Below are 17,980 nucleotides of genomic sequence, written 5' to 3'. Positions count from 1 at the left end.
GGTGAGTAAGGACATAGTTGCAGTACAACCATTCCTGTTTACATGCGCTCGATTTGTGAGAACAGATATCTAACACCATGATGGCAGCACGTCACTTTGTTTTTCCAGTGCTTTTTGTGTCGTTTAAGTGTCTTTTGCGCATTTCTCCTTTTGTGGTGGAAATTACCTGATGATTGCAGTGCATGGATTGATAAGTGAAAAAAGGTAGGGCTATTACACAGGCAGTTAATATGAACACACATAAGACATGCCATCAATAGAAGGAAAAAAGGGCCATGGTATCTTGAGATTACAATCTATTAGGGGGTTGAGGGGGAATGGGACAGAATGTGAGGATTGACTGATTATAGCAAAAGTAACATGCACTTGTAATTGGTCTAGAGATCTGGAGAGACAGATAGTTTCTTATTGCAGTGGGGTTAATGGAAGAAGAGGGGAGGAGGAGTGAGAGAAGGAGAAAAGGAAGGGGAAAAAAAGGAACGTGACCAGATTAGTTTGGCAGTTCACCCACACAACAAACCTTGGTGCATCAGGCAACAAAGGGTCGATATATGCCTGCATCAGGATGTTGCAGTGGGGGAGGGGGCATTTTTCTCAGGAAATATATATATATGATATTAAACAGTTGTTCTTTAATATTTCAACGCATTTATGATCCCACTCATATTTTATTTATATCTTATCTTGCTTCTTTATTTAACTTAGTGATCTATGCGCACGCCATAATGTTTTGTTATTTTTGTATCTTTATACATAATCCATGTTCTTTGGGTGGAAATGTCATTGTAAAACACAACCTGCCATTTAGCCATTCTTACACATCATATGTAATGATGTAGATGTCCCAGAACACGAGCAGTCACATAGATCAAAGACTGGGGTGATTGCTGTATCAATATTTAAAGAACAAACTATTTATCCTGATATAAATGTCAAAAACATTCCTGGATGAAAGAAGGAAAAGGACAATTGTAGGTTATGTTATATTTGACAATTCACACTATTGACATGAAAATTAGTAATGTCGCAGATGATATTTCATTGGCTTTTGATTACGTGAAAGTTTTAACATACGTGGTTGTGATATCACATTGTTTACACAAGTGCATTCAAAGGAAACTTTTTTCTGAATTTAATCGCCAATTTAATTTATGTTTCCAAACGGCACTGGCTGTTTCTTGGTTATTTATCTCTGTTGACGTACTTCAATGAACTTTTGAGCACATGGAAACTTTCTTCTTTGATAAGGCATCTTATCTACTTGCCCTTAATAGAAAGAGGCAGATGAATCACCGATGCCATGGCCCCAGATCAAGGCTTTTCATTGATATGAGCCCTTGCATTGTAATCACTGCAAATGTTATTATGAACTCTTAGGATATTCCAATGCCAGGTTGTATAACATAGTGATGTGTTTAGTATATTTTATGATTTTTTTAAAAAAATCTTCTTTATCCAGTTCAATGTCATGCCACATATTGAAAAACACAAACCATTCATATTTAGTTTATTTGATTTTCATCAAATGCAGGAACTGAAGAGTTAAACAAGGTTCATAACCAAGCAGGAATTCTAATAAAAAGGAACATTAGAAAAAAATATAGTATTGTGCCATGAATTGTTTTATCAAATTACAAGCATTTGTTTGCACATTATACAAGTTGTTGTATAGGTACTGTGTAATTAAACTAATTCAAAGTAGCTTTTATATCTTAGAGAATTTAAAAAATAAAATATGTTATTTGAGCCTATTTATTTTTCAGGATGATGTGTACCAGTAGTTGACATTGATTGCCACAGCTGAAATTACCATACCTTGCCCTGTATATTTACTTTGCATTTCCATCTCACAAAATTCTTACATACACCAGTGAAGGTCATATGCCTGCACTCAGGGGTATTGAGGTACAGAAATATTTTCTTGGAACTGTGTTTGGATGTCTTGGAAATCTATAATTATCAGACTGTCTGCAGACGTAAGAAGACACATATATCCAACAATATAGATTATGTATACGAATACCTGGAACTTTATTTTTACCCTGTGATTGATGAGTGATTGGTATTTAGTTACTAATGAATATAAAAATAACTTCATCAGAACCCTTAAAGGGAGACAGTTGCCTCCACGGCTTTTAGCATTACAAAATGTATTAAAACAACAGGTATAATATACTTTTTGTTTATTAGTCAGTGTTTTGGGTTAGCTTGGAGATTTTAAGACAGCTGCTCCTATGGAATGACAATCTTCGGAGGGGCACTGACAGACTTAAGGCTGGCAGAAAACTTGTACAACACACACACACATACACATATACAGTATCTCACAAAAGTGAGTACACCCCTGACATTTTTGTAAATATTTTATTATATCTTTTCACGTGACAACACTGAAGAGATGACACTCTGCTACAATGTAAAGTAGTGAGTGTACAGTGTAAATGTGCTGTTCCCTTGTCATTTTTAGTTTTTTTAAAGTTACTATTTTTAAGATCCAACCAATCTTTCCGTTATCAAAAAAGTTAAAAAGCAATAAAAAGAGTATGAGGTCCTTGCTCTGTTGCTCCACCTGGGTCTACGCATGCCCTGTATACACAAATGGTGAATTTGTAATATATATATATATATATATATATATATATATATATATATATATATATATATATATATATATATGGACCATTCCCAACCCCATTTAAAAAATTCTGAAGCTGCTAAGGGGTCTGATGTAATGAAATAGAATGCAGCCATCCGCTGTACTCCTAAACCTAGTTGTGCCAACTAATTTAAAACTGTAGTGTTCAGCCATATGTCAAGCATGTGTGTGCTGTTGGGTTTAAAATGGCAGGGCTCATGTTTTGTCCCAGTCAGGTCATGACTACAGCTTATCTTTGGCATTTAGGTGGCTGAGGAAATATTTATTGATTAGCCACATTTTGATAAAGCTTGCGCCGTATAACAATAAAAGCTCTGAAAGCTGATGAAAACCGGTCAGATTTGTCAGCTTCCCATATATATCTATTATTAATGACTCTACTGGCATACTAATGCACACAAAGGCATATCATTGTACTAAAATTAACACATTTTACTTTATAATCATTTAATCTTTCGGTGTATGGTGTTCAGAAAAGCTATACAATTCACAGCACATTAAATGAATGGAAGGTTGTGTATGTCATGTCTACCATAAACCAGAGCACTCACCGCGGAAGTTCTTCTCCTGGAGGAGTGCGCTGAGAAGCAACCCCCAGGTATTCGATGATCCCAACAGTGAGGAGGCCCCGGAGTAGGTAGCTATGGAGAGGTAGATAGTCTCTGGGTATAGCTGGAGAGATCCACACAAAATAGGGAAAGCGGAGATAATTGGTCAGAGCACAATTCGCTAAATGAGGCGGTACAAAAGTGCAGGGAATGGCGGAGAGCAAAACCAAAACGCAGAAGGTGGGTCAAATTCAAAGCGGGTAGTCAGACGATCCAGATCATACACGTGGAGGAATGAACACAGCCAAAACACAGATCAGAGGGTAGTCAGGACAAGCCAAAGGTCAGATTCACCATAGAACGCTACTGAACAGGTTAACAGCAAAAGACCACACCAGGGTACAGGTAACAGGGCTTCTGGATTTTTAAATTTGGCGCCGGTAGCCACCACGCCCCCAACGCTGACGTCACGCGCGCCCCCTACCTGCCAAAACAAGGCAGCTGCTGCTAAAACTAGCTGCAGTAGCCATGCCGAGCACTCGGCCGACGCTTCCTCCTGACCTCGCCACGAGGTAAGTGTAGCGGCGAACCGCGAGCCGGATGGACGGACACAGGACGACGGGGGACAGCGGATCTGCAGGAGCGGGTGACAGTGTAGATGTAAATAAATATTTCACTAATGGTAGAAATTTATTTCGGCCCAAATGTCCAATTTGCATTAGTGAATCAGCTTAAACCTACAGTTAGATAGATAAATACAATATATTAAAATAAACTTGTTATTTTGGTCAACGGAAGCTAATTCTGAGGTTGTTTTGAGGATACAAGTCAATGTATTCTGTAAAACAAATACGCTTTGGTGATTTGAAGAGATCAGTTTTTCTTGACAGTAGACTCCTAGTACAGATGAAATAGAAAATACCTGGAATATGCAGAGCCATCAAACTGTAATAACAAGGCAAATTGAGTGTTATTAATAAAAGTGTTACCTTTGATTTCATCTTCTTCTAGATGTAACTGTTGAAGACATGAACAGCCGATTCCTTAGCAGCAACTCAGCCAGCTCTTCAACGTCAAGGAACAAGGAAAGCCATAGCAGCCAGGTAAATATGGTATTTAAGTGAAAATTGTATTGCCTCATACAATGAATGTACGCTCAAGAAATACTTTCTTCTTATTATTTATGGTAGAAACTAGTGACCAAAAAAAGTGCATTCAACATATTTTTTCGCTAACTGAAACCTTAACAACGTTATCTACAAAACAATACTGTTTTATACATTGTGAATCTATTGAACACACAGTGGCCAGTACAGTCTCATTGTTTTAGAACATTGTTTTTTAGAGATAGAACTGGGAAATGTATGACTGTTACTTTCAAATACACCAGGTGAATTCTCTACACAAAGCCACTTGTAAAGACTGAGTTATTAAGAACTAGAACTCTACATTAACATAGTGGTATTAAACATGCCAAATCAGTTTACTGAAAGTGAGTAGCTGTTCACAATTCCAATTAACACCTATGGTCCTGGTATATAGCAGTGGTGTGATAGCTTCAAACTATCCACAGGATACAGCTGACTGTATAATAGCCTTTATGAAAATAAAAGAATATTATATTAATAAAAAGTAGACTTGGGCACCAGGGGGCTCTTCGTGTTCGTCTTCGAGCTCGTCTTCGGGAAAAAAAAATCTTTGTATTCCGCGAATATTCGCCTGGTCCTGTCTTCTCTTCGGGCAGATATTCGTGGACATTTTCGTGTTCGTTTTTTCTTTGTTTTTTCTGGTTAAGGGGTTAATACGGTGTTAACGCGTACCGCAGCAGCTCTGGCACCAGGAGTTTAAATGTCCGTATGAGCAACTCTATTGGTCGTCAGCAGGGGGCTCGTCTGCCAATGGTTGATGGCAGACGAGCCCCCTGCTGGCGACCAATAGGGTCGCTCGTACAGACTGTTAAACTCCTGGTGCCGTAACTTATCCGGCAGATACCATTGGTCTCTGTTGGTCGCTCGTACAGACTTTTAGGCTCCGGTTGCCGTAACTTGTCCGGCAGATGCCATTGGTCTCCCTGTTCTATCAGTTAAATGTCCGTACGAACGACCAATAAAGTCGCTTGTACGGACATTTCGCTGATAGAACAGGGAGACCAGTGGGATCTGCAGGGTAAGTTGCAGCATTGGGGTTTTAAAAGTCTGTACGAGGGACTCTGTTGGTCGCTCGTACAGACTGTTAAACTCCTGGTGCCGTAACTTGTCCGGCAGATACCATTGGTCTCCCTGTTCTATCATTTATTAACTGATAGAACAGGGAGACCAGTGGGATCTCCCGGGTAAGTTGCAGCATTGGGGTTTTAAAAGTCTGCACGAGCGACCAACAGAACCTATTGGTCGCCAGCAGGGGGCTCGTCTGCCATCAACCATTGGCAGACGAGCCCCCTGCTGACGACCAATAGAGTTGGTCATACGTACATTTAAACTCCTGGCGCCAGAGCTGCTGCGGTACGCGTTAACCCCGTATTAACCCCTTAACCGGAAAAAAACGAAGAAAAACCGAACAAGAAGAATGTCCACGAATATCTGCCCGAAGAGAAGACAGGAACAGGCGAATATTCGCGGAATACAAAGATTTTTTTTCACGAAGACGAGCACGAAGACAAACATGAAGAGCCCCCTGGTGCCCAAGTCTAATAAAAAGTATATTAACTTTAAAACTGTGTTTCTATACTTCTGTGTTCATAAAGACATATAAGCAAAAAATATTCCTGTCTAAATCTAAACTGATTTAGTCAACTGAAAAAAAGAGTACTTTATATAAAATAATACCTTTTTATTGGACTAACATTCCGGTTGAAGTTTTTGAAAGTATCAGCTTCCTTGTATGAAGTCAAAAGCAATACTCTATTCAGTTTAGCAATGACTATCATCTATTGCTTGTGTTATATTTTTATTTCTTGTTATTTTGGATATATTCCATACCTGCCTCCAACATGATTCATCGGTGAAGTTTGCTTTGTAAAGATTCCTCTTACGCAGCAGTTATTGTATGTCTGAACATACATCTCTACAGCTTGTAGCCATGCTGTTCATCAAGTATATAAAGTCAAGGCAGAAATAATATAGATAACCCCTTAAAATATTCACGGTAATATTCCCAGTGACATATGAGGAATGCATGTGTGTGCATTTACAAATAGTCACTTTACATTACATGACATTTATTTATAAAGCGCCGGCAGATTCCGCAGCGCTGTTACAGTCAGTAGAACAATTTCACATACAAAATCACATACAATAACAAACTGGTGCAAAGGAGAAGAGGGCTCTGCTCTTGGGAGCTTACAATCTTGTCAGTGGTTGAGGGGGAAGTGAGACAATAGGAGAGGACTGCTTGGATGGGGATGAGTTGATCTGGTTCTGATGGTGTTGTAGCCACTTGACACTTACATACATAACTTCACTCGTTTACTCTATTTATTTTATTTTGTTATATATTTTAATTGGTATCACAAAGTTTTTAAAACCCCTGTTCCACTGGCCTGTTCCTTTAGATAAATTATTAAGAATGTTATCTCTTTATGATTTCAAATTAGTATATATGTGTGCAAACTTGGGTACAATAACGTAGTAAATGATTTTATCCTGAATATCTGCATTTCTCCTTATACTTATATTATAGTAGATCGTCTAACTCTAAATGATGCAGGCTAGACTCCTAATTTTAATACATTTTGTGAAATACATTAATAAGTCCTTGTACTGGAAAAAAGGAGGGAGCCACAACAAAACAAATGAAAACAAAGGAGAGAGCTCAGAATTTTCATTCAAACCCTACCTTCTCCAATAACCTCTTCCGTGTCTCCCCTTCTATGTCTTGGCCTCAGTGTCTGTCTCCGCTTCCCTGCAGCCAACATTTTTTTTTCTAATTAGACTTATTATGGATATACTCCTCTTTTATTCGACCAAATACAAAGTATATTTTCTGTTCCTGCAGTATCATTTTTTAAAATCACTTTAAAAACCTGGTAAGCTTATTGTAATTTGGTATTATCAACAGACACAGTACAATGTGCAATTTCACTGAATATGTTTAAACATTTTATTGTGAACCGAGTCTAGCTTTTAAATTACAGCTAGGTGATTATGCATATTTTTTTTAAAAAAAAATTCTAGATTTCTCCTAAATACATAGATAATCCTTGTGATTTTAAGTATGATAAAGTATATTTAGAGATGATGTGCTGTTAAGTAAAGCTATTGACAAGTGTATGTTTCTGCCCTGCAAAAAAGCCGGGTACAACTAATTTATAACATTAATGATGGAGACAGGAGAGGGGGAGATTACCAATATATATTGTCAGGCACCTGTTTTATAGCTCCAAATAACTCTCCATGGAGTAATTTGTCTGATATTAAATTTATACCTGCTTAATTAAGGAAGCAGAATGTACTATAATTATGTTGTCTTAGCAAGATTGGGAACATATGGTTTGTTTAATTCGAACATTAAACATTATGAATGTCTTTCACTGTGTGTTCTTTTTTTCAGCATGTTAACTCTCAGATGTTTCAACTTAAATGTCAAAATGGGACTGAATGATTAACGGAAAAGGCTGTTTTTCACCTTTTGAATACCAGAATAGGTTGATTGTATATCATCATAACTGATTACCAGGCCTGGAGCTCAGTGTTTTTTATCTCTGGGTGAGGAGTAGAAGTTGGCCCTCCTGACTACCCATCTAGATCTTAGCAACTGCAGATTTGTTGAGGCTATTTCACTCCTATTCGTGGCTAGCCTCACCTCCTTAATGTAGCCATGTCCTCTTGCTTCTAGGAATTTCCCTGGCCTTTTTTAAATTGTTCTGTTGAAATCTACTCAATTTTTCTTCATTTATGACATATTCATATTCTTTATGATTCGTTATGGTTTTGTGTAACCTCCCAACACAGAGGCTGCCATAACAGCTGAGGTGGAGAAATGCCTAGCAATAGTATGCCATGGTAAACATCAGGTTCTAACTTAATATATGTAATAGTTAAAAGATAAAGTGTAGTTATTCAGCAATCTTTATCTATAGTTTTGCTTTGTTCTGTTAAAAACACATCCCATGCACTCTCTAAGGAGGAAGCTGATCCAACAAAGATGTGAAAAGGGCAATGGAAAATGATTCTCCCAACAAAAACAAAACATGCAATTCTAAATATCCCCTGCTTAGTGAATGCCCTCTCTCTCAATTTAAAATATATATATATTTTCTAAGCTCTCCTTCTATGAGCTGACTTGTTGGGCAGGTGAAGGTTGCTCATCCCTATGTCTCTTGAGAAAGGTGAGAGAGGTTGTAACTCTTCCTTCTCCCTGAGAACTGGGATATGGCATCATTGATAGATACAGTTGAGGCCAAAAGTTTACATACACCAATGTTCACATCAGAGGTTGTAAGAAATCCTTTTCATGCTTTCACTCTTTCCTATATATAGATATATATATATATATATATATATATATATATATATATATATATATATATATATGTACAGTATTTGCTCGATTATGAGATGACGCTGATTATAAGACGGCCCCCAAAAATGTAATATTAATTTAGGAAAAAAGCCTGAATAGAAGACTACCATATAGGAAAAAAGTTTTACTAGTAAATATTAATTCACATGTAAACTATTTTTTCATATTTAATAAAAACTATGATTGAGAAAAATGCATTTCTTGTTTTTATTTCCTTTTATTTGCCAACCTGCCCCCAGTTATGCCCATCTAACCCCAGTTATGCACATCTGCCCCCTAGATATGCCACTCTGCCCCCCCCCCAGACTTGTCAATGCATCCCCAGACTTGCCCCCATGCCCCAGACTCCTCGCACTTCTGCCGGGACTTCTATAACGGAACGCTGGAAAGGTCATGTCAGGTCATGAAGAATTCCACCGGCTGCCAGAGAGGAGGATCCAGGTCCCCTCCAGTGCTGCGGGGGATCTGGATCTTAGTCTTATAGGCAGACTTTTATTTGAGGTCTGATTATTCTGAAAAAACCTTGTCTTATATTCGAACAAATACTGTATATATATATATATATATATATATATATATATATATATATATATATATATATACACACACACACACATTAGGCCTGAATAAAACATGAGGTAACTGTAAGGGTCCTTTTTGGAATGCCACTATATCATATGAATGGTCAAACAGGACTAGTGATGTTCATATATTGCCAATATATGGTAGAACCTATACCCTAACTATTAATGTTAGTGTAGGGGTATAATGCTTAAAAGGGCAAGGTCTCTTTCTTCTCCATCTTTTCAAAAATACAGAGCCTACAGAACCCAAGCGCCATCATCTCACTACCATCTTCTTCAATTAGTGCTGTATGTGTACTACTTTGGCATAACAAATAAACCTATTTAGGTTAGTTGTGGTTTCGATTGCTCTTTGGTCACAGAAATGTTTAGATATTTACACAAAACAAATATCTATCAGCTGATTACAGACAGAATTATTTCAACTTTAATTTGCTATACCAGAATTTCAATCGGTCGAAATTTTACATACACTAAGTTGTTTTTATAGAAGATTCCAGAAAGTTGTGAAAACTTAAACTTTTTAATACACGTAGGTGTATATAAACTTTTGGCCTCAACAGTAAGTGGAACAGTCTACCAGCAGAAGTTATAGAGGCTCATATAGTGAGGGAATTTAACCATGCATGGGGTAGGCATATGGCTAAGACAAGAACAAGGACAGATAAATGTTTGAGTATTTACATCAGGAAAATGGTTCTCGTTTGCCGTCAAATTCTATGTTTATATGTCTATATCATAACCCAGCCTTTGTACCATTTTCTTCCTTCCTTTGAGGAAAAAAACTGGTTTATTAAAAAAAAGAACAATAAATTACTATGTATCGTACATCTGCAGGTTATTCATCATCTAAGGTTATCAGAAAATGAAAGTGCTGCATTACAAGAACTAATGGATTGGAGGCGGAAACTTTGTGAAGAGAGTCAAGATGAATGGCAGAATGGCTTAACCCAAACTGAGCACAAAAACACAGCTCCCACTCATACCTCATAGGATGAAACTGCCAGCTTCTAATACAACACATAATATCTTCTCTTCTAATGAAGACTTTGTAAATTTGTCAATATGGACATTACCAATACAAGAGAAGCTGCTCTATATGTCATGAAACGATTTTCTTCTTCCAATTTTTTTACATACCATAATGTAGGAAAAGAGAAGGCATGAGTACTAGTTTATTGTCTCTGTGACAACATGTGTGTGATTTATGTTTTTAAAGATGTTGATAGACTCTATCTATTCAATTTCACATTTCTAAGCTATCTGTTTCAAATATTCCAATGCTGTCAATCATTCCTGAGATGCTATCATTCACTCCTGAGAAAAAAAAGACATGGTTATTCAGAACGGTAGCGATTTAACCTATATCAGAGGAAGGATGTTTGTGTATACAGCAAGTTATATAGTCGTCACTAAATATCCATGCTGTACAGATTTCAATAATGTAGGATATATATATATATATATATATATATATGTATATATATATATGCACCATGCATGTGTGTCTTTGCATTCTTTATAATTTTAGTATATGTCTGTGGAAATGCAAAAAAATCCATGTTTACTGCCACAATTTTATAACTATTCAAGTGGTGCTGTTTTCCTTCTTAAGATTCAGGTAATAAATAATGTACTACAAGTTGTCTCTTGTTTGGTGTGTTCACATAGTCTTCACTCTGCTGCAGTCTCAATCCCCAAAATAATCAATCCCCACTTTGGTGCTGGCTGACCATAGTTTGTACATAGTGCGTCCTTAAAAGTGTGATAGGGGCAATAGATATCCTGATCTTTATATGATGCATTATTAGAGAACATGGTGAATGTCCATTCCATCGTTATTGAGATCTTATTGAGGTTTCCCTAAAATGCAATAGACGCATGGTAATAAAGCCAATAGGAACTGCAGAACTGACTGTAAATCAATGACACAAAGATTCAACACAACAATCAGTGCAACCTGATTTATGGAAAAATATAGACATAGCCATCTTTAGACATAAAGCAGCCGCGGGCAAGTAGTGTAACCGTAGTGTGCATGTCTACACTAAGTACAGAGCAGGTGGCATCTGACAAACTAAAATAATTGAGGGATCATTCAAAAGCCCTAGTTGATGATCTGTGCCAGTACAGAAGTACCACCATATAATCTTTCAAGGTAATCTTTATGCAGGTTGTGACAGTAAGGCTAGATATGGGTGTTGTAAAAAGATGGTAGCTATGAACCTGTAGTTCATCAAATAACATTCTAAGGTATCGAGCTTACATAGGCATCTCTTTTAAGGTATGCTCATGAAGCTCATCTGCAGGAGAGGTCCTAACCTGTGGACAGACCAACAATCAAGTGAGTGAAAGCTTCCTGTTAAATATCGAAAATGTCGGATACAAGAAACACACATATTTGAGTCTATAATAGTTTTATTTGACCAAGAAGTAATCTCCAACTTCCCAGTTTCCCTGCAAAACCACAGGCGTCACAACCACGCCTTTTAAAATATGGTATTTTTGAATCCTGGGTTAAATTAGGTACAAAATGTGTCACTATGCCTCTCCAAAATAAGGCAAGTGTAAGTGGAGCTTCATCACGTAATTCACAATGACAAGGCAATCTGATACATTTAGAGCGAGGATTTCAGAGCGGTATCTGGCTTCTTGGCAAGTAGCTGAAAAAGCACAGCAGCCATATTAATTGGTCCATCTCCTGAAAGTCTTCTAACAAGATCCTAACGTTAACAGCCAGCAGTTATTGGGTAATGCCGTGTGTAAGTAGTCATATTCCATACCGAAACACACCCAAATGTAGGGTTTAGTGCATTAACACTGTATACACATTATTAAACTCATTTATCTGTTCTCATTTGTGCCAAATACTGCCTTGTCTATATATTGTGAATTAGCATCAACAACAACTACGGTATTCAAAACAGCATTAGTTTGCAGAAACATGTTATTTTATTTATTGTTACATTAATTCAGTCTCCACTGACTGAAAAATCAATAACTTTCCTGGAAGGAATGTGTACTTTTTAATGGTATTTGATAAAAGATTATAACCCTGTAATAAATATTGATTGGTCTATTAAATGTGAAGTGTTTACAAGCAATATTATTTTTAGGAGTGAGAACATTTGAAATGCTTTTTGTCTCCTATTTACTATAATCACTGCCTGGAGGAATAATTAATTATAAGTAATCAGAATCTTGGTTTCCTGTGAAGGTCACATTGCCAGTTATTCTACACACAATGGGGCTTGATTTAATGGACTAAAAAAACATGCTGAAAGAAATGCGTTGGACTAAACAGAATGTAGAGAGTCCTCTGGCTTTTGGGTAAGTTGCAGATGTTCCCTGTAACCATGTCTAATGTTCTAAAGGTAATGAATCCTATTTTCTCATGGGTTGGATATTGTTCCTCTTCAATGGAGAGTGACCAAATTTCCCATTCAACTGGGGATACAACAACTGTGCTGAATTAAAGTCAATGCTGCCAATGCTGAATTAAAGTCACTTCTTCTCTTTATTTTACTCTCACATACTATTAGATTGAGAACTATCTAATGTTTAATTAAAAATGTATTAAGAAAATGTATTGTTTTTTGGTTTCTAGATAAGACTAGGTGCCTCTGATGATATATACTGTACATGGAAGGCTGTTTAGCAGAAGAATAGGCCACCACTGGGTCATCAGATATGAGGACCAACCTCCCATGGAAACAAAAGAAAATACATGAGGGGGTTCTAAAAGGTTGAATATGGGGTTTGTGTGTGTCAGTTTGGCTGAGAGTAAATTGTGTCAATGAGGGTGGATCAAAAGTGAATCTTTGACACCAATGTTTCTTGTGGCGCCAATGCCAAGGAGAATGCCTGAATGGATGCTGGTAATCCTGGCTGCTGCTGATGGTCAGACTCCAGGCTGTCATTAGACAGAAATCTATGGAAAAACCTCAGGAAGTATTATTACGTCCTAGTGATTGGTGCAGCAACATCAGGACTTAATAGTATGTCTTAAGGCCATGAAGAAAATAACGTATATCAATTCAGGGTTGCTAAAGGTAAGCAGCCACCAAAAATGTCAAAACAGGAAAGGGCAATCCAGGCAGCAATCAAACATAAACAATAAGGCAGTACAGGGTCACTCCAGGCGGTGATCAGGCATAAATTATGACCAGGTGCAATCAATAGAATTGTCCATGATCAAGAAACTAAGCAGACAGGTCAAAATACAGATCAAGTCACAGCAAGAAGCACAGGATACCCCCCCCCTGACAGTCAGGAAGGGTGGCCCTTGTGGTCAATAGTTCATGGTGTCCTGCTATAGGAAGTTGGGGCAACATTGTTGTAAGGAGTGAAAGGGGAGGACTGAAAGGGTCTTACCTTGTGAGAGGGCTTAAGTCATTGCTCGCACTCTTGATAAGCAGCCCACCCAACCCCCTATGTATCTTGTTCATGTGATATACCTTCCTTTGCTGGGAAGTCGTGGCCAGTCCTTTTTCATTGGAATACCCGGTGTCCAGAGAAGGCTTGGGGAGTTCTGTGGAGGCTGATGGTACCCAGAACGAGAGCTCTTGGTAATGTGTTGAGGTATCTGCCTGTCGGTAAACCCGACAGCTGTCAGGATGTTTATGGCTATGGTCGACCCCACAATGTTGTGTTGTGTATTTTTGGGGGGTGGTTAAGCGCAGGGCTAGGTTTTTAGGTTCTGATGGCTATGGGCCTAAGCAGTCACGTTTCACAAGGGATATTAACCACACATTTAGATCCACGATGGAAAATGCCAGGATTGATGTGGTTAGATGACGTTGCAGTCATACAGCATAGCGTCGTGTGTCCTGCAATGCCTGCACAGTGAGTTGTGACTCACTTCCCCATGGTATACACATGCGGTGGGTTTTCAGTACATACCAAGAAAGACAATATCTATATAAAAATAAATGGAAAAAGCAAAATGAAACATCTACCAATGTTATCAGTTACTGAAAAGACATTAATAGGCATGTGTCACAGCGCATAATGGAGTACTTGAGAAAACATGTTAACAGCTCTTATCAGACAAAGATGAAATAACATTTTATTAAAGTAATGTATATACCAGATTAAAAGCAGTGAATGTTCTGTATAACCCTAGATAATTCCCTTATATAGACTCCTTGGAGTAGCAGCTGTACTCTTGTAAATCATTGATACTTAATGAGACGAGGGTGTTTAAGGGCAACTGTGCTGTAAGTATAGCAGAGAGGAAAAATGTTCGTAACATAGAAAACATATATTATACAATAGAAAAGCATAATTTTTTTAATTTTCCAATAAGACACTCTTATCTGTGTAACTAATTTTCTTATTTTTATTAAACTCGGTTTTTATTGGGACAATAACATATGATTACATAAATTAGTATTGCTTTGTATCTACAAGACAATAAATTTGGGTATAGATATTCTCTTGGGTCTTTACATTTTATGTGAAAATTGGGGAAGGGGGACCTCTAGGAACAGAGAGGGCAACGAAAAAAAGGGATGATAGAAATGAACAATGGCTAAATGAAAAGAGACCAAAGGACCTAGGGCTCCCAGTATGGCTTATGTTTTAATCTGCTCACCCCAATTTAAGACAGTTCACTCAATCAGAGCTCTTCCAAAGCTTCAGTATCTTTGACGATACATCACTTGCACTGAGAGAGCAGAGTGAGACTTGCGTTAATCGTTGACCGATCTTAATAGTTTTACCTCTTGAACTAGACTCTGTCTGCTTACACGTTTACGCTATTGTCATATAGCCTTTTTGACAAACTATTATCACCTCTTGGTGATGACAGTGATACTGCAGTGTGATCAGATGGGTCTTCATCCTTTGTTAGTCCTAATGGATTAGGAAGTGTGACCATGCAGTATCCTGGTAAACATACGTTTTGCCTGTTTGCACATCATCAGTGATTTTCCATCATCTGCCTCACAGCCCTCAGGCTGATAGGATTGAGGTTATTTCAGACTGAAATTTCTTTATTCAAGCAAGCTATAAGGCAAATATTCAGAAAATGATAATGGGCCCCTTTGAAACACAATTGACTGTTTCTATTATCATAGCTATTATGAGAGTACACTTTTTGTCTGCAGCACTATAATGAACCTAGGTACACCTACAAGAACTGCTGAAACTTTAAACACTCAGTTATCCCTCTCAAAATGCTTAATCATTTAATAGTTCTAATGGTTTCTCTAGATAAGTAGATAGTTGACAAATGATTGCAACCAAGAACTCAACTTTAGTTTGCAGGATTTGTACCTGAGCCATCGATGGCTCTATCTTGGAAGGAACACTATTATGTTGATTTAGGAGGTTTGCCTGGCCTCCTTTTAATTCTGATAGCATTGCCCCCATCGAAGCATGTCCACAAGGCCTACTTTCAGCAAAGAATGTAAATCACTTTAATCTCTCCCTTGGTGGCAGGTGCTGCTTCAGCCCTCCATTCCAAAGTACCACTTAAGCTGCTAGTTTTGGTGTGTTTGCTAAAATCTTCATCCAGCAAGTCATGGGAATGTGAGGATCCGCGCACATATGGTGTGGAAATGTGCATCACTGAGGCCTGAGAAGTAAGTATTAATATCTGTTATATTCTAAAAGGTTAGCTTGATGATCTTCTTGTGCTTAGTCCCTATCCTCTGAAGACATATTTGGGTTTCTTTCATAAACAGCACAAGGTTGTTCCAAATAAAACCTTAAAAAGTAATTTTCTGTTATCTGGGGCCATTAAAAAAACGTATTTATTATTCAAAACAATTTATCTATGCAACAATACAGACACAACTTTCAGTGCTTCCAATAGTGACTCAAATACGTCCTTGTGTCTGATGTGCTGCCTCTACATGAATTCGACAAAATATGACTCCAAATGATGACATATTGTTCCTCGGGTGTTGTTTGTTGCTCCATCAATCCAATCCCCACATTTGCTCGAAGCTCTGTGTGTGGACATCAGCCTTATCCAATTCCTCAGTCTTCTAGGCACGCCAACTATCTGAGTAAATGATAGAGTCCGCTTCGATATTTTCCAAAATTGTTGTCATTAAGGTTGCTGCACTGCGGTCGGTAACACCAACAAAGAAGCACTTGCGGGTCTCCCGACAAATTCCACCCAATACCCACTGCTGAGGAAACACTCGGCCGGCATTGTTCTTACGATTAGTAAACAAGCTCTCATCCATTTCGAAAATTAATCTTCTGCTTTGTTAGTTAGATGAGGTAGTTAGCGCAGGCTTCTCATAAGTAGTTGTGAGACAGTTGTGTTCCTATTCATACCCAGTTCATCCTCGCACCACTTGATCAACGTCAATTCTTTGGCCCAGCAATAGAAGAAATAAACGGCTGTCACAAAGAGTAGATGTGAACCAATGCATACTCCGAACACTAGAGGCTACTGGTGCATGGCATGCTCCTTCACAGTCAGCGAACATTTTACAATCTGCTACCACCAAGAGGGAACCCCTATAGGGTAAGTTTATTTATTGTAACCCCCTCATCCCTCTTAACAAGAAATCAGGTGAGGGGGGTATACTTGAGCACTTTTTTCCATAGTAACATGCACCCCTGTTTCATTTATTTAAATGTTATTTATGGATTGTAATTTAATGATTTAATTATCTATTTCTTCTTCTTGTACACAACTTTGCTTGGACCAACTAGAACAGACACAAAGGTTGCTTAATGGCAGATGCACATGTTTATTATAATTGCTTTTCTTCTCCGGTGATCCTTAACCCATGGGCATAGGAACCCCTAAAACCCTTAATCCTGAACCTGAGTCTTACACATACACTGCCTTTACACACCCCTGTCTTTGCACACACATATGCACATACACATAAGCTTACATCAGCGTACACACAACTACCTACACTGCTCTTACACACACCTGCCCATACACACACACAAGCTTACAAACACACACATATATTTATATATACACATACACTGGCCTTACACCCCTTTCTCCCCATATCTTACCTTTCCCATCCTCCATCCTGTTGTGGGAGCATGGGGTCTGTCATTTTAGACCTCTGCTTTAGTGCTCTTGATGCAGAGCGTGGGGTATGACATCATATCCCCACACTCGGCATCAATTCCTGGTGTGTAGTGACTAGGGATCACGGAAGCCAAAGTCTGAGGTGACAGACATTGCGCTCCCTAATGTTGGGGGGATTAGAGGGGGTTTTTGATGTCCCCAACCAGTCCTGCATGCTGCAGCTACTGATCGGGCGCCTATGCGTGCCCTCGCAGCTGTGCCCGAGGTGAGTGCCTCTCTCACTTCGCCCTTCCTACAGCCCTGCTAATTTATCTGGGGGGGATTTCTCGATTATCCGTCACCCCCCTCATGATTTCCTGGGGGATTCGTCTCCCCCCGTCCCCCCCGGTCCCTTTGCCCATGCTTTAACCACTGGAAAAAGGATAAATTAATTAACATTGCGATATAAAGTTTTCAACTTTCCTCTAAAAACTACTATCACTAGGTGAATTTATAAATAGATACTGTAATGCACACTATCACTGCAGTTGCTCACAAAACTATATAGAATGAAACATGCATGCATTTTTTCTGAATGATCATAGTTACTCTTTTGCTATAATGTTATATTTTGGATTGTATTATAACAGATGTTTTCAAGAAGTGCAATTTAGCC

The 17,980-nt window shown here is 38.2% G+C and overlaps 1 protein-coding gene across 1 annotated transcript in view; it reads left to right on the top strand.

Annotated features, from left to right (window-relative positions):
• Positions 1 to 10,950, top strand: part of MYO16 (myosin XVI) — a 104,978-nt gene extending 94,028 nt beyond the window's left edge. The window contains exons 34-35 of the mRNA XM_053455266.1: positions 4,216 to 4,307; positions 10,146 to 10,950. Of these exons, the coding sequence (XP_053311241.1) occupies positions 4,216 to 4,307; positions 10,146 to 10,301 (248 nt within the window). The 3' untranslated portion in view covers positions 10,302 to 10,950. The remainder of the gene's footprint in view (positions 1 to 4,215; positions 4,308 to 10,145) is intronic.
• Positions 10,951 to 17,980: the final 7,030 nt, after the last annotated feature.

The sequence above is a fragment of the Spea bombifrons genome, chromosome 2 (genome assembly GCF_027358695.1).
Source record: "Spea bombifrons isolate aSpeBom1 chromosome 2, aSpeBom1.2.pri, whole genome shotgun sequence".
In the NCBI taxonomy this organism is placed as follows: domain Eukaryota; kingdom Metazoa; phylum Chordata; class Amphibia; order Anura; family Pelobatidae; genus Spea; species Spea bombifrons.
The sequence above is the reverse complement of the archived record's forward strand: the minus strand, read 5'-3'. Positions and strand labels throughout refer to the sequence as shown.